Consider the following 23607-nt stretch of genomic DNA (forward strand, 5'->3'; position numbering starts at 1 on the left):
GCTGTATACACTGTATGCAGGGAGCTGTATACACTGTATGCAGGGAGCTGTATACACTGTATGCAGGGACTGTATGTGGGGAGCTGTATACACTGTATGCGGGAAGCTGTATACACTGTATGCTGGGAGCTGTATATACTGAGGGGTAGTTTCGTTTTCTGCTGCGATTCAATTAAATATGATAAATAATTAAAGTCTCTGGGAGTAGAGAATAATGACGACCGCAGACGCCCTCTGGATTCCTGGTGACCTTCTCAGGTATGGGCTGCGGTTAACCCCTTCAGCTCTGACGGATGATGTACAGCAAGCACAGACAGGTACAGCACAGTGTATTATCAATGATGACACTTACCTGATCCATAAATACCACCGTATATCCCCATTATACACAGATCGTCCAGCTTCCCGCTGATGAGGGTAACATATCATATACAGAGTATGGTGCACAGCCCAGATGCTGGTGTAATGACAGGGAGCATCCAGCAGGGGGCAGTGGTGTATGTCCTGCCAGGAGTCACCCCGGTGTGTAATACATTTACATGGTGCCCCAGTGCTGGTGTAATGACAGGGAGGAGGCAGCAGGCGGCAGTGGTGTATGTCCTGCTGGGTGTTACCCCATATGCTGTGCAGTGTTACCCCGGTGTGTAATACATATACATGGTGCCCCAGTGCTGGTGTAATGACAGGGAGGAGGCAGCAGGCGGCAGTGGTGTATGTCCTGCAGGGTGTTCCCCCATATGCTGTGCAGTGTTACCCCGGTGTGTAATACATATACATGGTGCCCCAGTGCTGGTGTAATGACAGGGAGGAGGCAGCAGGCGGCAGTGGTGTATGTCCTGCTGGGTTTTACCCCATATGCTGTGCAGTGTTACCCTGTTGTGTAATACATATACATGGTGCCCCAGTGCTGGTGTAATGACAGGGAGGAGGCAGCAGGCGTCAGTGGTGTATGTCCTGCTGGGTTTTACCCCATATGCTGTGCAGTGTTACCCCTGCATGTAATACATATATAAGCAGCTTCAGGTCTTCCACCTTCAGATAACTTTATCACCACTTTGCAGCTTTCTTTAAGACATGGTGTCTAGTGGGTTATTGGACAGGACAGAGCTGTGCTGTGTACTGGATGGAGTGAGGCAGCCCTGAGCCCCGGCTGTGGGGTCTGCCATGTCAGGGGGTGCAGGGGTCAGTAACAGGGCAGCCAGGCTGCAGCATTGCTCATGCACTCACACAGGTGGCTGATGTACTCACGGTCATTGCACTGTGGCCCCGAGTAGGACGTCATGGAGCAGTCGCAGGTGAAGCCCTCCCATTGCTGCATGCACACGCCCTGGTTTGCGCAGGAATCTTCCTGACAGGTTGTTGTCGGACCTGCAACCCAGCACAGAACAGAGAAGTGAACACAGCGGTCTGTTTCCCCGGGACGCCCCCAGCAAGTTCACCAAGCCAAACCTCAGTCTCAGTAGCATGCAACATAATGACGTGTCACTCATGCAAGGCTGGAGCGCAGCGGCCACATGCAGAATCCCAGGAAAACCGCACATTGTTCAACCTGTCCACAAACAACAAGACAGCACATGCAGCTAACAGAGCAAGTCAGACAACATAGAGCACAATGACGCCATGTCCAAGCCATACCTACCAGACAGCTTCTAATGACTGTATATAGCTTCTACTGACCCTACAGCCTATACTGACCCTACAGCTTCTACTGACCCTACAGCCTATACTGACCCTACAGCTTCTACTGACCCTACAGCCTATACTGACCCTACAGCCTATACTGACCCTACAGCCTATACTGACCCTCCAGCTTCTACTGACCCTACAGCCTATACTGACCCTACAGCCTATACTGACCCTACAGCCTATACTGACCCTACAGCTTCTACTGACCCTACACCCACACTGACCCTACAGCCTATAATAACCCTACAACCACACTGACCCTACAGCCTATACTGACCCTACATCCTATACTAACCCTACACCTACACTGACCCTACAACCTATACCAGCGATGGCTAACCTTGACACTCCAGCTGTTGCAAAACTACAATTCCCATCATGCCTGAACAACAAAAGATATGGCTTTGGCTGCCCAGGCATGATGGGAGTTGTAGTTTTGCAACAGCTGGAGTGTCAAGGTTAGCCATCACTGGCCTATACTGACCCTACACCCAGGGGCGTAACTAGAAATGACTGGGCCCCATAGCAAACGTTTGATTGGGGCCCCCTCCCTCCCAGCTACACACACTACATATAGTTGATGCACATATTCACATGTATATACACACAAATATGCTCACTTGTAGGGAAGCTCTGGGGTGTTGAGCTCCTGTTCCCCTGAAGCAGCGGCTGTCTTTGTGCAGCTTCATCACCCCTTCTTCTCTGTTCTGACATGGGAGGGGAGCAGCCTGAGCTCATAGTGAGAAGATGGGGGAAGGGCTGGGGGTTTGGGGGAGGGGGGCCCCCCTCTATGCCTTCCTGCCTGTCATAATCACTGTCTCTATATAATAAAAAGGTAGTTATCCATCTTACTGTATAGAACCTGTGACTGGGATGACAGGTAGGAGTATACGGAGTGGCTGGGCTCAGGGAACTTCTAAACTAGGAGGCCATCTCTGCCGGGCCCCCTGAGGCTGTGGGCCCCGTAGCAGCTGCTATGGCTGCTATAGTGGTAGTTACGCCCCTGCCTACACCCACACTAACCCTACAATCTATACTAACTCTACAACCACACTGACCCTACAGCCTATACTGACCCTACACCCACACTGACCCTACAGCCTATACTAAACCTACAGCCTATACTGACCCTACACCCACACTGACCCTACATCCCATACTAACCCTACAACCACACTGACCCTACAGCCTATACTGACCCTACATCCCATACTAACCCTACAACCACACTGACCCTACAGCCTATACTGACCCTACAACCACACTGACCCTACAGCCTATACTAACCCTACAACCACACTGACCCTACAGCCTATACTAACCCTACACCCACACTGACCCTACATCCTATACTAACCCTACAACCACACTGACCCTACATCCTATACTAACCCTACACCCACACTAACCCTACACCCACACTGACCCTACATCCCATACTAACCCTACAACCACACTGACCCTACAGTTTATACTGACCCTACAACCACACTAACCCTACAGCCTATACTAACCCTACAACCACACTGACCCTACAGCCTATACTAACCATACATCCACACTGACCCTACAGCCTATACTGACCCTACACCCACACTGACCCTACATCCTATACTAACCCTACACCCACACTGACCCTACACCCACACTGACCCTACATCCCATACTAACCCTACAACCACACTGGCCCTACAGTCTATACTGACCCTACAACCACACTAACCCTACAGCCTATACTAACCCTACAACCACACTGACCCTACAGCCTATACTAACCATACACCCACACTGACCCTACAGCCTATACTGACCCTACACCCTATACTAACCCTACACCCACACTGACCCTACACCCACACTGACCCTACATCCCATACTAACCCTACAACCACACTGACCCTACATCCTATACTAACCCTACACCCACACTGACCCTACACCCACACTGACCCTACATCCCATACTAACCCTACAACCACACTGACCCTACAGTCTATACTGACCCTACAACCACACTAACCCTACAACCACACTGACCCTACAGCCTATACTAACCATACACCCACACTGACCCTACAGCCTATACTGACCCTACACCCTATACTAACCCTACACCCACACTGACCCTACACCCACACTGACCCTACATCCCATACTAACCCTACAACCACACTGACCCTACAGTCTATACTGACCCTACAACCACACTAACCCTACAACCACAGACCCTACAGAGTATACTAACCCTACAACCACACTGACCCTACAGCCTATACTAACCCTACACCCACACTGACCCTACAGCCTATACTGACCCTACAGCCTATACTAACCCTACACCCACACTGACCCTACAGCCTATACTAACCCTACATCCTATACTGACCCTACAACCACACTGACCCTACAGCCTATACTGACCCTACACCCACACTGACAATACATCCTATAATAACCCTACAACCACACTGACCCTACAGCCTGTACTGACCCTACACCCACACTGACCCTACAGCCTATACTAACCCTACACCCACACTGACCCTACAGCCTATACTAACCCTACATCCTATACTGACCCTACACCCACACTGACCCTACATCCTATACTAACCCTACACCCACACTGACCCTACAGCCTGTACTGACCCTACACCCACACTTACCCTACAGCCTATACTAACCCTACACCCACACTGACCCTACATCCTATACTGACCCTACACCCACACTGACCCTACACCCACACTGACCCTACATCCTATACTAACCCTACAACCACACTGACCCTACAGCCTGTACTGACCCTACACCCACACTTACCCTACAGCCTATACTAACCCTACACCCACACTGACCCTACAGCCTATACTAACCCTACATCCTATACTGACCCTACACCCACACTGACCCTACATCCTATACTAACCCTACACCCACACTGACCCTACAGCCTGTACTGACCCTACACCCACACTGACCCTACAGCCTATACTAACCCTACACCCACACTGACCCTACAGCCTATACTAACCCTTCAGCCTATACTGACCCTACACCCACACTGACCCTACAGCCTATACTGACCCTACACCCACACTGACCCTACACCCACACTGACCCTACATCCTATACTAACCCTACAACCACACTGACCCTACAGCCTGTACTGACCCTACACCCACACTTGCCCTACAGCCTATACTAACCCTACACCCACACTGACCCTACACCCACACTGACCCTACAGCCTATACTGACCCTACAGCCACACTACAGCTTATACTGACCGTATAGTTTATACTGACCCTACAGCCGACCCTGATCCTCCTATTGCATAGATTTCACCTGTCCCCACTTTCCATGTGCTGTAAGTGACGCAAAGGGGAAAAGTTATAACTCTTTGCACAAAACTGATTTGTGGATGAGAGACGTGTCATAAGGGTCTGACAGCCTCTCCCGATACTCACAGCCTCCACATGGTGACTGGAAAAGTGCAGGATTCTTTGTGGTGAAGAGGAATATATCAGAAGAAGTGACTAAAGAACAGGGGGGAATCACTGCAATACTCCATGTATACAGATGTGGGCGCTCACACCTCCTCAGCTCCCTGTCAGCAGACCACACACTGTACCTACAGACCCAGGACACGAGCTCCATCTCCAGCCATGTCATTCATAGAGCAGTGTGGTGTCTGCTGACAGATGTGCATGGTGACGAGGGAGATGTATACAGCTATAGGCGCTCACACCTCCTCAGCTCCCTGTCAGCAGACCACACACTGTACCTACAGACCCAGGACACGAGCTCCATCTCCAGCCATGTCATTCATAGAGCAGTATGGTGTCTGCTGACAGATGTGCATGGTGACGAGGGAGATGTATACAGCTATAGGCGCTCACACCTCCTCAGCTCCCTGTCAGCAGACCACACACACTGTACCTACAGACCCAGGACACGAGCTCCATCTCCAGCCATGTCATTCGTAGAGCAGTGTGGTGTCTGCTGACAGATCTGCACGGTGAGGAGGGAGACGTATACAGCTATAGGCGCTCACACCTCCTCAGCTCCCTGTCAGCAGACCACACACACTGTACCTACAGACCCAGGACACGAGCTCCATCTCCAGCCATGTCATTCGTAGAGCAGTGTGGTGTCTGCTGACAGATCTGCACGGTGAAGAGGAAGATGGATACAGCTATAGGTGCTCACACCTCCTCAGTCCCCTGTCAGCAGACCACACACACACTGTACCTACAGACCCAGGACAGAAGCTCCATCAACAGCCATGTCATTCATAGAGCAGTGTGGTGTCTGCTGACAGATCTACACGGTGAGGAGGGAGACGTATACAGCTGCTGAAGTTGGATAAAGCCCTAAGGCTATGTGGAAATCATGGATATAGTTATTGGCTGTATCCATGTTTTCCAGACAACCTTAGAGCTTTATCCAAGTTCTGCAGCCCCCGCTAATCAAATACCGATCGTTCGGGTTCGGATGGACTCGAACCTGAACCCGGTTCGCTCATCTCTAATCACCAGCCATGTCATTCATAGAGCAGTGTGGTGTCTGCTGACAGATCTGCAAGGTGAAGAGGGAGATGGATACAGCTATAGGCGCTCACCCCCCCCCTTAGCTCCCTGTCAGCAGACCACACACTGTACCTACAGACCCAGGACAGAAGCTCCATCAACAGCCATGTCATTCATAGAGCAGTGTGGTGTCTGCTGACAGATCTGCAAGGTGAAGAGGGAGATGGATACAGCTATAGGCGCTCACACCCCCCCTTAGCTCCCTGTCAGCAGACCACACACTGTACCTACAGACCCAGGACAGAAGCTCCATCAACAGCCATGTCATTCATAGAGCAGTGTGGTGTCTGCTGACAGATCTGCATGGTGAGGATTAAAAAGAGGGTGTTTTCTCCGTCCACAGGATAGGAGAAAAGTAGGTCGTTGCAGGGGGTGCGACCTCTGTACCCCCCGCTAGTCTCCATATATGGCCCCACCAGGTCTGGTACGAATTGAGCGTGGGTCTGGCACGTGACCCACAGCTCTGTTTATTCCTATGGAGTGGCGGAAAGAGTCGAAAAGTACATTTTCCCTGGACAACCTCTTTAAGGACCCTATTAGATGGCTCGATTATTGTGCAACAATGGCTGTGCACATCTACTTCCATAGCGATGTCTAGGTAGCCACTGCCCTAGTGTAAAATAATAAACTTTCAGCTTTCTCCCAGCTGAAGGCTGTCAGGTCATGATAGGAGTGATGGGGGTCCAGACAGAGGTTCAGAACCCCAATTCTACCCCCTATAATGGCACCCCAACATTTCTACCACTGAGCTGCATGCATTGTTGGCACCAGACAGGTGAGGCACACGGGAAGGGTCATCATGCAGAGGACACACAGGTGAGCGGACGATGGGCAGATAACAGAGAGCGCGGTCAGCACTGACAGCATAAATCCCAGAGTGCCCCCTCCCCCGCTGAGTGCTCAGTGCTGACTCTGCTCAGAACAGCCAGACCCCCACAGGCGCCCCCGCTGGTGGTGCGGCTGTATCACAGATGACAGGTTAGGTAATGGGCAGACTACCTTGTAGATTAGCTTTGGTCAAAGCATCTTTGTTAGCCGAGGAACAAAAACAAAGCAGATGTTAGTACAGCAGCAAATCTTGGGGTACCCCTAAACTCAAAGAGCCCCCCCGATCCGACTGCCCCCACCTCCCCCGAGAGAAGCGACATCCACCTGTATGGCAAGAAATGAAAACAAGCAGCCGGCAGCCAGATGGCGAGCAGCAGCAAAGCGCAAAGCAAGCACGTTGCCTCAGGAGGGCTGCCCCCCGCCGTCACCTCATCTCACTGGATCTCAGGCGCCCACATGGGTCATAAAAACACAAACATTTTATACAGACATCGATTCACATTGCCCTGAGACCAGAGACGGCAGCAAATGTTCCTTCTCAATATGTTGCTCCCCCACGTTAATGTAGTACCTCTGACAGCCTCTAGGTACATGGGGGCGCTGTATGTGCACTCACCCCCCACAGATCATAGTTTACAGGGATTCACTGCAGATCACATAACACTTCTCACATAAATCTGTGTGTAGACCAGGGCATGTTCACCCCCTCCCCACAGCGCCCCCTACAGGCTGACTGGATGGCGCACCCCAGGGCACTCACTCTGTATTGGGCACAGGACACAGGGCCGCTGCCACCTGTCAAGAGATCGGTGCAGGGACCACACACACAGGCAAAGCATGATGGGAAGGAATGAGATGTTGATGATCGGGTGAGCATAGCGGTGGCCAACGTGTCTTTCCATCATTTAATTTTCTCCCAAGACATGAGAAGGGGCGAACGCAAAGGAAAAATCCAAAAGAACTCCCCCCCCCCCTCCAGCAACACAGACAGCGAGGTAAACAGCTGCATTTATTACAATATGACATAACAGGGTCCCTGGGCCAGGCCTACAGGGTCACCAGGCCGGGCCTACCGGGTCACCGGGCCGGGCCTACCGGGTCACCGGGCCGGGCCTACCGGGTCACCGGGCCGGGCCTACAGGGGCCCACTGGGTCTCCCCCACTGATCACCATTACAGCTCCAGTACTGCTACATGTGAACAGTGCCTTACGCTGGCTGCAGCGGGGGATTCTCCGACAATCACACTGCTCGGCCCCATGTGAGGGGCATCCATCCGTGAATGGCATCTTCTGTATGGTGGTGAGGCCAGTAACAGAGTCTCTTCTGCTCACGTCTAATTGTCATCTCTCTAGACAAGTGGGGATGACATGAACATGAGGGTTTCCTTCCCGAGGTGGATTGTGGGGGATGGGGAAGTTAGCGGCTCCAGGCTGAGCGGTTCACAGTGATGGACAGGGTAAGGAGAGCAAAAGTGAAGATCAGTGGGGGGGAGGCCGACATGGCGGAGATGGAGGAGAGGAGTGAGGGTGAGGAGGGCGCATCAAGGAATGGTGTGAACGAGTCCCACAGACGAGAGCTGCCATCACTATATGAACTAGTACCTTCACATCCGCGCTCAATCTGCCCGCTGCGGTGGAGGGCGTCATTGATCAGGTCAGGGAGTCGCCCGTTGAGGTCCACCGAGGCCAGGCAGCCCTGAAAACCATCTCTGGAGGCCACCAGCTTAGGCAGATTACTGTACATGCCCTGTGCCAGGCCGGCAATGTACAGGTCACCTGTGGGCACAAAGAACACACCGCCCATCATTATTACAGCCTGAGGTGCGGAGCATGACACATCCATACAGAGACATACAGTGAGGTCATGCTCCTCCCCTCTTGTATTGGACATTGCACAGTGGGATACCTGGAGCGTTTTTTTAATATCTCCAGCAGGACAGTGACTGAGCAGCACTACATTGCCGCACTTGATAACACTCCACCTGCTCCCACTTCACCAGATGACACTGCTCCATCTGTTCCCACTACACCGGATGACACTGCTCCACCTGCTCCCACTTCACTGGATGACACTGCTCCACCTGCTCCCACTACACTGGATGACGTTGCTCCACCTGCTCCCACTACACCGGATGACACTGCTCCACCTGCTCCCACTTCACTGGATGACACTGCTCCACCTGCTCCCACTACACTGGATGACGCTGCTTCACCTGCTCCCACTACACTGGATGACACTGCATCTGCTCCCACTACACTGGATGACGCTGCTCCACCTGCTCCCACTACACTGGATGACGCTGCTCCACCTGCTCCCACTACACTGGATGACACTGCATCTGCTCCACTACACTGGATGACACTGCATCTGCTCCACTACACTGGATGACACTGCATCTGCTCCCACTACACTGGATGACACTGCTCCACCTGCTCCCACTACACTGGATGACGCTGCTTCACCTGCTCCCACTACACTGGATGACACTGCTCCACCTGCTCCCACTTCACTGGATGACGCTGCTCTACCTGCTCCCACTACACTGGATGACACTGCTCCACCTGCTCCCACTACACTGGATGACACTGCATCTGCTCCACTACACTGGATGACACTGCATCTGCTCCACTACACTGGATGACACTGCATCTGCTCCCACTACACTGGATGACACTGCTTCACCTGCTCCCACTACACTGGATGACACTGCTCCACCTGCTCCCACTTCACTGGATGACGCTGCTCCACCTGCTCCCACTACACTGGATGACACTGCTCCACCTGCTCCCACTACACTGGATGACACTGCTCCACCTGCTCCCACTTCACTGGATGACGCTGCTCCACCTGCTCCCACTACACTGGATGACACTGCATCTGCTCCCACTACACTGGATGACGCTGCTCCACCTGCTCCCACTACACTGGATGACACTGCTTCACCTGCTCCCACTACACTGGATGACACTGCTCCACCTGCTCCCACTACACTGGATGACGCTGCTCCACCTGCTCCCACTACACTGGATAACGCTGTTCCACATGCTGCCGCCACACAGGATGACACTGCTCCACCTGCTCCCACTACACTGGATGACGCTGTTCCACATGCTGCCGCCACACAGGATGACGCTGTTCCATCTGCTCCCACTACACTGGATGATACTGCTCCACCTCCTCCCACTACACCGGATGCTGCTGCTCCACCTGCTCCTGCTACACTGGACGACGCTGCATCTGCTCCCACTACACCGGATGACGCTGCTCCACCTCCTCCCACTACACCATGTGATGCTGAACCTGCTCCCACTACACCGAATGACACTGCTCCGCCTGCTCTTGCTACATCGGATGACGCTGTTTGACCTGCTCCTACTACACTGGATAATGCTGCTCCACCTACTCCTGCTACATTGGATGAGGCTGCTCCACCTGCTCCCGCTACACCGGATGACGCTGTTCCACCTGCTCCCACTACATCAGATGATGGGACTCCACCTGCTCCGGCTACACTGGATGACGCTGCTCCATCTGCTTCCGCTACACCAGTGTGAGATGTGCAGCCATTTCTGGGTTCTCCAGGCTTGTGCACTGCTGAGTGTTATGTCATCCGCCACTCCTTACCTTTCAGATCGAGGTTCTTGGCTCCATTGATGACCTGGGTGACGGCCTTAGCATCCACCTTCAAGGTGTGGGTATTGCTGTTGTCTCGAGTAATCACCACATGATGCCACTGGTTGTCATTCAAGGGTCGATCACTGTTTCCTTTGATGACATTCGGCCCATTTCCAAGATCAAACACATAGTGGATATACCTGAGAAAAGAGGGCGACTTTACAGGCCGAGCAGCATTGACAGGCTCCCACCATCACCGCCAGACCGCTCCTCTATTCCACCCAAAACCTGAATATTCAGCTGTGACGAGACCCCCGGCCCCCTCACAAGGTCCAGGAGGCCTGATAGTCACCAAGAATCCCTTGTCTGATAATATGAATATGGTGTCTCTCTGGGTCTATTGTGGCTCCATAGTTCTCCAGAGTGAATATGTTGCCACCATTTCTGAACCTCATCCCCAGTGGGTGCACTCTGCCCCTCAATCCTCAATTCTCAAGCACTGTAACCAGCGGTCCATCAGATACTCCACACTGATAACTACAAATATATAGTGACACAGGGACGACCGTCAGATCCTAAAATGGACTCCTCCTGGAAAAACTGCGGTGGTGTCTGTGCGGTGGTGTTCTGTGTGGTGGTGGTCTATGCTGCGGTGGACTGTGTGGTGGTCTATGCTGTGGTGGACTGTGCTGTGGTGTCTGTGCTGCATGTTCTGTGCTTCAGTGGACTGTGCGGTGCAGGTCTGTGCTGCAGTGTTCTGTGCTGCGAAGGAGGCCTGTGCGGTGGTGTTCTGTGTGGTGGTGGTCTATGCTGCGGTGGACTGTGCAGTGGTGGTCTATGCTGTGGTGGTCTATGCGGTGGTGGTCTATGCTGCGGTGGACTGTGCAGTGGTGGTCTATGCTGTGGTGGACTGTGCGGTGGTGGTTTATGCTGCGGTAGACTGTGCTGCGGTGTTCTTTGTGGTGGTGGTCTATGCTGCGGTGTTCTTTGTGGTGGTGGTCTATGCTGCGGTGTTCTTTGTGGTGGTGGTCTATGCGGTGGTGGTCTGTGCTGTGGTGGACTGTGCGGGGGTGGTCTATGCTGTGGTGGACTGTGCGGTGGTGGTCTATTCTGTGGTGGACTGTGCGGTGGTGGTCTATGCTGTGGTTTTCTATGCTGCAGTGGACTGTGCGGTGGTGCTCTATGCTGTGGTGGACTGTGCGGTGGTGGTCTGTGCTGTGGTGGTCTATGCTGTGGTGGTCTATGCTGCGGTGGACTGTGCGGTGGTGGTCTATGCTGTGGTGGTCTATGCTGTGGTGGTCTATGCTGCGGTGGACTGTGCGGTGGTGGTCTATGCTGTGGTGGACTGTGCCTGTAGCACAGCAGCATCTTATGTCCTGGCCGTAATGGTGAATGCATGGCTGCAGTGGGGCATCTGATGGACTGTCATACTACCAATCTACCCTTCCGGCTTCCCTCCCCACATGATCATTCAGCATATCCACACATCATGTAGAAATATGTAGAAGACGACACTTCCGTGGCGGTGGTGCTCGAGGTGAGAAAAATGTTCAGATATTAGGAAGAGCCCAGCACTCACCAAGTAAATTATGCTTCTTTATTGTAGTGTAGCAAACATATGGTACAAGGACGCGTTTCGGCCAAGCATGGCCTTCATCAGATTTGGCCTTCATCAGCTTAGGGGTGTACACCCCTAAGCTGATGAAGGCCATGCTTGGCCGAAACGCGTCCTTGTACCATATGTTTGCTACACTACAATAAAGAAGCACTATCCACACATCATGACCTCTCTGCTCATACCCCTTGACTAGCTCCACGGCGATGAAGTCGTTGCCATCTCCACTGTTGAACAGAATGAAGCCATCAGGTGAGATGGTCTTGAACTGGAAGAAGAGGTGCATGGAGGTATACGCCTGCAGGGTGGATAGGGTCAGGTAGCTGGCCTTGGTCCGAAAGGTGACAGGATCAGCGATGATTGGCCGAATGCCAAACCGTGCCTTCAGCTCACAGTAGTCAATGTCACCGTTCTTGCAGAGGTCGATGTACAGCATCCCATTAAACATGAGGCTCTGGAGGTGACCGATGAACTTTGAGGGCACAGCCGAGGCAAACCGCTTCTCTGTCATGGAGCCAGTCTCAATGTTGTGGAACTCTAAGCGGGTGTGATCACCAGCCATGGTACCTGGGTGACAGGATCAGAATTAGTAAGGTGTCTAATCATGGACGAAGAGCAGCTCAGGAAGAAGTCACTAAACCCTGGAGGAATAGCAAACTAAGACAAGGCTCAGATCGTGATACAATGTCGCCATCTGCTGGGAGGAAAGAAGAATGCAGAAGCATATCCCCCAATACTGCAGCCCAGTCCTCTCCCAGACCCCGGGATATTATATAGAACAGGATATAGAGCCTCTCACCTTCTGCCACATCATCATCCACGGTAAGTTTAAGGGTCTTCCCACGCCGGACCACTCTGACCGTGTGCCACTCATTATCATTCAGCTTCTGCCCGGCATAAAGAGTCTCAGGGCCCTTACCTAATACATGGTGGAGAGAGGAGTTACTGCCAGACACCTGCAACACACATCATCAGCACAGCCACCCACTACTCTACACACTGGGAGAGGGGATCCACTGGCTGGAGAATATATATGCTGTTCAGGGATCCACTGGCTGGAAAATTATAAACACACACACAAACTTTGCAGGGATCTACTGGCTGGAGATTATATATACTGTACAGGGATCTACTGGCTGGAGAACATATAAACATATATACTGTACAGGGATCTACTGTCTGGAGGTTATATAAAGTGTACAGGGATCTACTGTCTGGAGGTTATATATAGTGTACAGGGATCTACTGTCTGGAGGTTATATATAGTGTACAGGGATCTACTGTCTGGAGGTTATATATAGTGTACAGGGATCTACTGTCTGGAGGTTATATATAGTGAACATGGAACTAAAGACTGTAGATTATAATATATAAGAATCTAATGACTGGATGTTATATATACTGAACAGGGATCTACTGGGTGGAGATTATAATAGAAGGATGGACGGCACTGTGCTGGCTTCAAGTTAGAATAGCTTCAAGCTGGTGGGTGCACGTCCCTACAAAAGTCGACCCGCGACTTCACTGGATAACCAATTTGTAGAGAAGAGGACGGCACTCCAATAGTGTAAAGTGATGATTTATTCACCCAATCACATACAGCGACGTTTCGACTCTAACCTGAGTCTTTTTCCTTTCAAGCTTGAAAAAGACTCAGGTTAGAGTCGAAACGCCGCTGTATGTGAATAGGTGAATAAATCATCACTTTACACTATTGGAGTGCCGTCCTCTTCTCTACAAATGGGTGGAGATTATATATACTGTACAGGGATCTACTGGGTGGAGATTATATATACTGTACAGGAATCTACTGGCTGGAGATTATAAATATACTGTACAGGGATCCAAAGACTGTAGATTATAATATATAAGAATCTAGTGACTGGATGCTATGTATACTGTACAGGAATCTACTGGGTGATATTACATATACTGCACAGGGACCTACTGGCTGAAGGTTATATATTATATATATATGTATATATATATATATATATATATATATATATATATATATACATACACACACACACACTGTACAGGGATCTAAAGACTGCATCTAATGACTGGAGGTTATATACCCTTTATAGGAATATGAATCTAATGACTGGATATTATTAGATTGGGAACCGGCAGCCCTGGCTTATTATATAAAATGTACAAGTATCTAATGTTTGAATAATGTAAAATTCCTTTAATACGGCATCCAATAGTCCAGTAATTCCGATAGTCCAGCCCTTGTCTCTGGCATAGAACTGGCTAACAATCCGGAACCTTCTCACACCGGAAAACAGAGCAGATAGAACAATTAGAAGACTATTGTGATTAAGACAACAAGATGAGAGCAGCAGAATATTCTGGCACATTGCAGGTCTACCCCATGTCCATCTGATCGTCTGGAATGATTGATAATGCGGCACCTGTTTGTCCTATTGATCCCGGATTAAAGGAATTAAACAAAGGAAGGACATTATAATGTTATTGGGATTAACCATTGTATAGTACATATCTATATACAATATAATGCACATTATGCCAGTAATCAATCATTTTACATCGTCTTCCACTATTGGGTTACATGTATTACTGTAGAGCGGGATATATAGTCAGGATCAGGGGCCCCATCAAGAGCGGGGCTGCCCCTCTTCCTATATATCCTGGGGGTCCCATCACGAGCCCTGTGAGCTGGGCTGCATATATATATATATATATCTCCTAGGGTCCCATCATGTAATTGAGGGACTAAGATGCAGCTCTATCCTCACTCCATCAGACCAGGATGTGTGAGTGCACGCTCACACTTGGACATCTGTGCATGGCGGACATCATCCTGGACTACAGTGCTGATGATGGGAGTGCTGGTTACACATCTCTGCAGCCTGCTTGATACCTGGAGGGGTAGAGGACCACATCATACACCTCCCCCGACCCCTCACCTGCGCTTACGTCCTCCTGGTGACTCCTGATGGTGTGGTGTACATGATGTCAGCTCTGGGGGTTCAGGGCTGGGCGGTGATGGGGTGAGATGAGTACACACAGCTGTATATCAGTACAATGGCAGCTGTACACATGCAGCTACAGCCAAGTATGGACCCCAACTGTGAATCAGGGAGGGAAAGAGCCTGTACATAATGGGGTATGTATGTCACCAAGGTTCATCATGGCCGGACTATCCGCACCGTCCAAGGCCACAAACCACAGTAATAAAAGTGCAATAAAACCATCGCTAGAAGCCTCACCCACAATACAGAATAAAGGACCAAGCAAAAGCCTCAATGTCAGTGTGACCCATAACCAAACCGACTGCACAGACATCAACTGTCATACAAGTATAGCACCCTGTATTATACTCCAGAGCTGCACTCACTATTCTGCTGGTGGGGTCACTGTGTACATACATTACATTACATTACTGATCCTGTACCGATCCTAAATTATATGCTATATTATACTCCAGAGCTGCACTCACTATTCTGCTGGTTGGGTCACTGTGTACATACATTACTGATCCTGAGTTACATCCTGTATTATACTCCAGAGCTGCACTCAATATTCTGCTGATGGGGTCACTGTGTACATACATTACTGATCCGGAGTTACATCCTGTATTATACCCCAGAGCTGCACTCACTATTCTGCTGGTGGGGTCACTGTGTACATACATTACTGATCCGGAGTTACATCCTGTATTATACCCCAGAGCTGCACTCACTATTCTGCTGGTGGGGTCACTGTGTACATACATTACTGATCCGGAGTTACATCCTGTATTATACCCCAGAGCTACACTCACTATTCTGCTTATGGGGTCACTGTGTACATACATTACTGATCCTGAGTTACATCCTGTATTATACTTCAGAGCTGCACTCACTATTCTGCTGGTGGGGTCACTGTGTACATATATTATCCTGAGTTACATCCTTTATTATACTTCAGAGCTGCACTCACTATTCTGCTGATGGGGTCACTGTGTACATATATTACTGATCCGGAGTTACATCCTGTATTATACCCCAGAGCTGCACTCACTATTCTGCTGGTGGGGTCACTGTGTACATACATTACATTACATTACTGATCCTGTACCGATCCTAAATTACATGCTATATTATACTCCAGAGCTGCACTCACTATTCTGCTGGTGGGGTCACTGTGTACATACATTACATTACTGATCCTGAGTTACATCCTGTATTATACCCCAGAGCTGCACTCACTATTCTGCTGGTGGGGTCACTGTGTACATACATTACTGATCCGGAGTTACATCCTGTATTATACCCCAGCGCTGCACTCACTATTCTGCTGGTGGGGTCACTGTGTACATACATTACATTACTGATCCTGAGTTACATCCTGTATTATACTCCAGAGCTGCACTCACTATTCTGCTGATGGGGTCACTGTGTACATATATTATCCTGAGTTACATCCTTTATTATACTTCAGAGCTGCACTCACTATTCTGCTGATGGGGTCACTGTTAACATATATTACTGATCCTGAGTTACATCCTGTATTATACCCCAGAGCTGCACTCACTATTCTGCTGATGGGGTCACTGTGTACATACATTACTGATCCTGAGTTACATCCTGTATTATACCCCAGAGCTGCACTCACTATTCTGCTGATGGGGTCACTGTGTACATACATTACTGATCCTGAGTTACATCCTGTATTATACCCCAGAGCTGCACTCACTATTCTGCTGGTGGGGTCACTGTGTACATACATTACTGATCCTGAGTTATATCCTGTATTATACCCCAGAGCTGCACTCACTATTCTGCTGATGGGGTCACTGTGTACATACATTACTGATCCTGAGTTACATCCTGTATTATACCCCAGAGCTGCACTCACTATTCTGCTGATGGGGTCACTGTGTACATACATTACATTACTGATCCTGAGTTCCATCCTGTATTATACCCCAGAGCTGCACTCACTATTCTGCTGGTGGGGTCACTGTGTACATACATTACATTACATTACTGATCCTGTACCGATCCTAAATTACATGCTATATTATACTCCAGAGCTGCACTCACTATTCTGCTGGTGGGGTCACTGTGTACATACATTACTGATCCTAAGTTACATCCTGTATTATACCCCAGAGCTGCACTCACTATTCTGCTAGTGGGGTCACTGTGTACATAACATTACTGATCCGGAGTTACATCCTGTATTATACTCCAGAGCTGCACTCACTATTCTGCTGGTGGGGTCACTGTGTACATACATTACTGATCCTGAGTTACATCCTGTATTATACCCCAGAGCTGCACTCACTATTCTGCTGGTGGGGTCACTGTGTACATACATTACATTACTGATCCTGTACCGATCCTAAATTACATGCTATATTATACTCCAGAGCTGCACTCACTATTCTGCTGGTGAGGTCACTGTGTACATACATTACATTACTGATCCTGTACCGATCCTAAATTACATGCTATATTATACTCCAGAGCTGCACTCACTATTCTGCTGGTGGGGTCACTGTGTACATGAAGCAGTATTCCTCCACCAGCCTCCCGGTTGGGTTGTATACATGGTATTGGTGCATTTCCCAGCATGCAGCAGTGCAGTAGTAGTGATCAGCGCAGACCCCTCCTCCTGCTGTGCTGTATTGTGCTCTCTGGGGCCGGGAATACTTGTGCAGGATGAGAGTGAGGAGTGGTCCGGTGTCAGCTCTTGCTAAGACCATAGTCTAGGACCCCAGTGTTATCCAGTCCCCATCAGAGTGCAGGAAAGAAGCTCTGGACTATGGAGATAAATCCTGCAGGACTACAGTGCGCTTGTAACTGAGGGTTCATGTCACCATACAATCTGCACCCCGCCATTGGGAAGTGGGAGCGCAGATAGTAGAGGAGGGGTCCTACCATGTGCCAGGCCTCCTGAGATCCAGAGCCCACCCCAAGCAGTGGGATAAAGACAAGAACTAGAGCAAAAAGGACCAGCATGAGACGACCTCTAACCTTCAAGGAGAACGTCATGAGCATGACCATAGCCAGAAACTAATAGATGTACTGGTGTCTGTGAGAGACCTCAGGCCTCCTCATCAGACAAGGGGGAGGATGGTCATCAGGTGGATATCCATGTGCAGGATATGACCTCCTCCTCCCACAGTCCTCTGTAGTAGCAGTAGCTGCAGACTACAGATCACTACCAGAGCCATAGGACTGGGCCCTTCTGTTTCTGTCTAATGAAGGAACTTATAAAGAAGTAGACTTCTGGGTATCCTGTGAGCACTCGACTCCTGGGGGCGGTCACACCAAATACTGGTAAGATTTCCATTTCTCTTCTCCTCATACACTTAACATTTTCTTAACTGGAGTCCAAGTTTTTTTTAACTTAGGCTCTGTGCCCTAATACAGGAATTAGGCCCTTGACAATGTGCCTCCATATAGTAAGCAGGCTCCATACTGTGCCCCCATATAGCAAGTAGGCTCCATACTGTGCCCCCATATAGCAAGTAGGCTCCATACTGTGCCTCCATATAGTAAGCAGGCTCCATACAGTGCCCCCATATAGCAAGTAGGCTCCATACTGTGCCCCCATATAGCAAGTGGGCTCCATACTGTGCCCCCATATAGCAAGTGGGCTCCATACTGTGCCCCCCCATATAGTAAGTAGGCTCCATACTGTGCCCCCATATAGTAAGTAGGCTCCATACTGTGCCCCCATATAGTAAGTAAGCTCCATACTGTGCCCCCATATAGCAAGTGGGCTCCATACTGTGCCCCCATATAGCAAGTGGGCTCCATACTGTGCCCCCATATAGCAAGTGGGCTCCATACTGTGCCCCCATATAGCAAGTGGGCTCCATACTGTGCCCCCATATAGTAAGTAGGCTCCATACTATGCCCCCATATAGTAAGTAGGCTCCATACTGTGCCCCCATATAGCAAGTGGGCTCCATACTGTGCCCCCATATAGTAAGTAGGCTCCATACTGTGCCCCCATATGGTAAGTAGGCTCCATACTGTGCCCCCATATAGCAAACGGGCTCCATACTGTGCCCCCCCATATAGTAAGTAGGCTCCATACTGTGCCCCCATATAGCAAGTGGGCTCCATACTGTGCCCCCCCATATAGTAAGTAGGCTCCATACTGTGCCCCCATATAGCAAGTGGGCTCCATACTGTGCCCCCATATAGCAAGTGGGCTCCATACTGTGCCCCCATATAGCAAGTGGGCTCCATACTGTGCCCCCATATAGCAAGTGGGCTCCATACTGTGCCCCCATATAGCAAGTGGGCTCCATACTGCGCCCCCCATATAGTAAGTAGGCTCCATACTGTGCCCCCCATATAGTAAGTAGGCTCCATACTGTGCCCCCCATATAGTAAGTAGGCTCCATACTGTGCCCCCATATAGCAAGTGGGCTCCATACTGTGCCCCCATATAGCAAGTGGGCTCCATACTGTGCCCCCATATAGTAAGTAGGCTCCATACTGTGCCCCCATATAGCAAGAGGGCTCCATACTGTGACCCCATATAGCAAATGGGCTCCATACTGTGCTCCTATATAGTAAGTAGGCTCCATACAGTGCCCCAATATAGAAAGAAGGCTTCGAACTGTGCCCCCAAATAGTAAGTAGGCTCCATACTGTGCCCCCATATAGTAAGTAGGCTCCATACAGTGCCCCAATATAGTAAGTACGCTCCATACTGTGCCCCCATATAGTAAGTAGGCTCCATACTGTGCCCCCATATAGTAAGTAGGCTCCATACGGTACCCCCATATAGTAATTAGGCTCCATACTGTGACCCCATATAGCAGTTAGGCCTCCTCTTTGTTCCCATATACTAATTAGGTCTCTACACCATGCCTCATATAGTAAATTCCTCACACTGTGCTCCCATATAGAAATTAGATCTCTACACTGTGCCCCCATATAGTAAAGTCCTCACACTGTGCCCCCATATAGTACTTCAGGCCTTATATAGCAATTAGGCCTCTTCTTTGTCTTCATATAGTAACAATGCCTCTATACTGCTCTTTTAGGTCACAATGTATGCGTTATAAGGATGTACATACAGTTGTCAGCTGCCCTTGTACCCCCTTTCCCTGTGAACCTGGTGCCAATCACACCCAGATGTAACTCTCCAGGATCCTGGCAGCTAAGAGTTTGATCTTCCCCCAACATAGGACGGCAGCTCCAATAAAATAAAGCGATCCTAGAATTCAGTGATCCACAACCTGCGACTCCCCTGGTGTTGTAAGCCAGACCTCCTGTCATGTCCAGACAGCAGAAACCTGTACAGATGTGGCTCCAATTGTGGTTCTTCAGCAGCCACAGGTTAGGGAACGCTAGCAAGAGTGTCCAGTCTAAGAAAAAAAAAAAAGGGTCCAGTCTGATGGCCTGGCTGTGGCTGACACAGGGGCCGCCCCACCGCAGGCATCTAGGCACATAGACGCTGGCATCTCTCCATTGGGCTATTTACCATTTTAGGCTATGTTCACACTACGTATGAGACCGGCCGTTCCGTGACCCCGGCCGGGTCACAGAATGGCCGGTCTCTGACCGGATCATCTCGGCCGGTACTTAAGTACAGGCCGGATGATCTTTCCAGCCGCAGAGCTCTGATGCGGTCGCATCAGCGTGCGCCCGCATCAGAGCTTCCCATAGCCCACAGTATGTGCACACTGAGCAATTCTCGAGGAATTGTAGCTGAAAGATTTCTGCTTGAAATTCCTCGCCTATTCTGCTCTGGCAGAATTTAAGCGGAATTTGAGCGGAATTCGAGCTGAATCCGCGCGGAAATCAAGCGGAATTACCAGCAGAATTCAAACCCCATTGACTTCTATAGGATTCCTCTAGCGGAATCCGCCCAAAGAATTGACATGTACATTCTTTGGGCGGAATGCGGATTCTGCGCGGAATCCGCGCGGAATTCCAGACGGAAATTTACTCTGTGTGCACGGGCAGTCGGAAATCCCATTGTTCTCTATGGAAGGAGCAATGTTGCATTTACACGGGCGGAATTCCACGCGGATTCCGCCTGCTTTTTATGGCGGAATTCGGGCGGAATTCCGCGAGAATTGCTCAGTGTGCAAGGGCCCTTGGGAGACGAAAATCTAATGTATAATAAAAGTCCATAATGAATAGTATCTAAGTTGCACTATGTGCATTCCTCTATACCACATATACTATGTTAGTGGCAACAGAACGTGATTTTTAGTACAACATGATTCCGATGGATAAGAGTGTCGGACATAAATTAATTAATAAGATAAGGACATAGCATCACATATATACTTAAATTAACTGAATACATAGTACATACATAAATATATAGACTTAGAAATTAATTAAAAAGTATTAAAATGTTAAGAAGTTCACTGATATTTGTTTCTAATGTATCAGCATAAGAGGTCTAGTGCTGCCACCTAATGGGTAGAAAAGAGAACTACAACATTGAGAATACCAACAGGTAGGGATATAGGAAAAGGGATATTTATATTGGGTATAGAAAAGTATAAATATAGATAAAGGGGTATAAACAGGGCTGTGAAGTTGGAATCGTGGAGTCGAAATTAGTTTTGGCTGGAGTCGAAAAAAATGTACTGACTCCGACTCCAGCTTTAAAAAAAATCTTAGAACAATTTAAAATTGAGTTTTGATATGAATTTTATAAGTTTTGCTCATCAATATATATTATGATCAACATTCTAGTAGTACACTGGCCCTATTACATAAGGGTGGTCGGGAATATATCAGTAATAGGACACTGGCCCTATTACATAAGGGTGGTCGGGGGATATATCAGTAATAGGACACTGGCCCTATTACATAAGGGTGGTCGGGGGATATATCAGTAATAGGACACTGGCCCTATTACATAAGGGTGGTCGGGGAATACATCAGTAATAGGACACTGGCCCTATTACATAAGGGTGGTCGGGGAATACATCAGTAATAGGACACTGGCCCTATTACATAAGGGTGGTCGGGGGATATATCAGTAATAGGACACTGGCCCTATTACATAAGGGTGGTCGGGGAATACATCAGTAATAGGACACTGGCCATATTAGGTAAGAGTGGTCGGGGGATATATCAGTAATAGGACACTGGCCCTATTACATAAGATTGGTCGGGGGATATATCAGTAATAGGAGTGACCCCTCTCTATATCACTATGTGTGACCTCTCTCTATATCACTATGTGTGACCCCCCTCTATATCACTATGTGTGACCCCTCTCTATATCACTATGTGTGACCCCCCTCTCTATATCACTATGTGTGACCCCTCTATATCACTATGTGTGACCCCCCTCTATATCACTATGTGTGACCCCTCTCTATATCACTATGTGTGACCTCTCTCTATATCACTATGTGTGACCCCCCTCTATATCACTATGTGTGACCCCTCTCTATATCACTGTGTGTGACCCCTCTCTATATCACTATGTGTGACCCCTCTATATCACTATGTGTGACCTCTCTATATCACTATGTGTGACCCCTCTCTATATCACTATGTGTGACCTCTCTCTATCACTATGTGTGACCCCCCTCTCTATATCACTATGTGTGACCCCTCTCTATATCACTATGTGTGACCCCCCTCTATATCACTATGTGTGACCCCTCTCTATATCACTATGTGTGACCCCTCTCTATATCACTATGTGTGACCTCTATATCACTATGTGTGACCCCTCTCTATATCACTATGTGTGACCCCTCTATATCACTATGAGTGACCCCTCTCTATATCACTATGTGTGACCCCTCTATATCACTATGTGTGACCCCTCTCTATATCACTATGTGTGACCCCTCTCTATATCACTATGTGTGACCTCTCTATATCACTATGTGTGACCTCTCTATATCACTATGTGTGACCCCTCTCTATATCACTATGTGTGACCCCTCTATATCACTGTGTGACCTCTCTCTATATTACTATGTGTGACCTCTCTCTATATCACTATGTGTGACCCCTCTATATCACTGTGTGACCTCTCTCTATATCACTATGTGTGACCTCTCTCTATATCACTATGTGTGACCTCTCTCTATATCACTATGTGTGACCCCTCTATATCACTGTGTGACCTCTCTCTATATTACTATGTGTGACCTCTCTCTATATCACTATGTGTGACCCCTCTATATCACTGTGTGACCTCTCTCTATATCACTATGTGTGACCCCTCTCTATATCACTGTGTGACACCTCTCTATATCACTATGTGTGACCTCTCTATATCACTATGTGTGACCCCTCTAT

General features: G+C 49.2%; 1 protein-coding gene across 7 annotated transcripts in view; it reads right to left on the reverse strand.

The window, feature by feature from the left end:
- The window catches only part of NRXN3 (neurexin 3), a 427584-nt gene that overhangs the window by 189145 nt on the left and 214832 nt on the right, over window positions 1-23607 (reverse strand). For all 7 annotated transcript variants that reach the window (XM_069951290.1, XM_069951286.1, XM_069951289.1 and 4 more), the window contains 5 exons: window positions 13137-13256; window positions 12523-12904; window positions 10732-10922; window positions 8709-8882; window positions 1249-1368 (listed from right to left, as the gene is read on the reverse strand). In XM_069951290.1, coding sequence (XP_069807391.1) covers window positions 1249-1368; window positions 8709-8882; window positions 10732-10922; window positions 12523-12904; window positions 13137-13256 — 987 coding nt within the window. The remainder of the gene's footprint in view (window positions 1-1248; window positions 1369-8708; window positions 8883-10731; window positions 10923-12522; window positions 12905-13136; window positions 13257-23607) is intronic.

Source organism: Dendropsophus ebraccatus, chromosome 13 (assembly GCF_027789765.1).
Source record: "Dendropsophus ebraccatus isolate aDenEbr1 chromosome 13, aDenEbr1.pat, whole genome shotgun sequence".
NCBI lineage: Eukaryota > Metazoa > Chordata > Amphibia > Anura > Hylidae > Dendropsophus > Dendropsophus ebraccatus.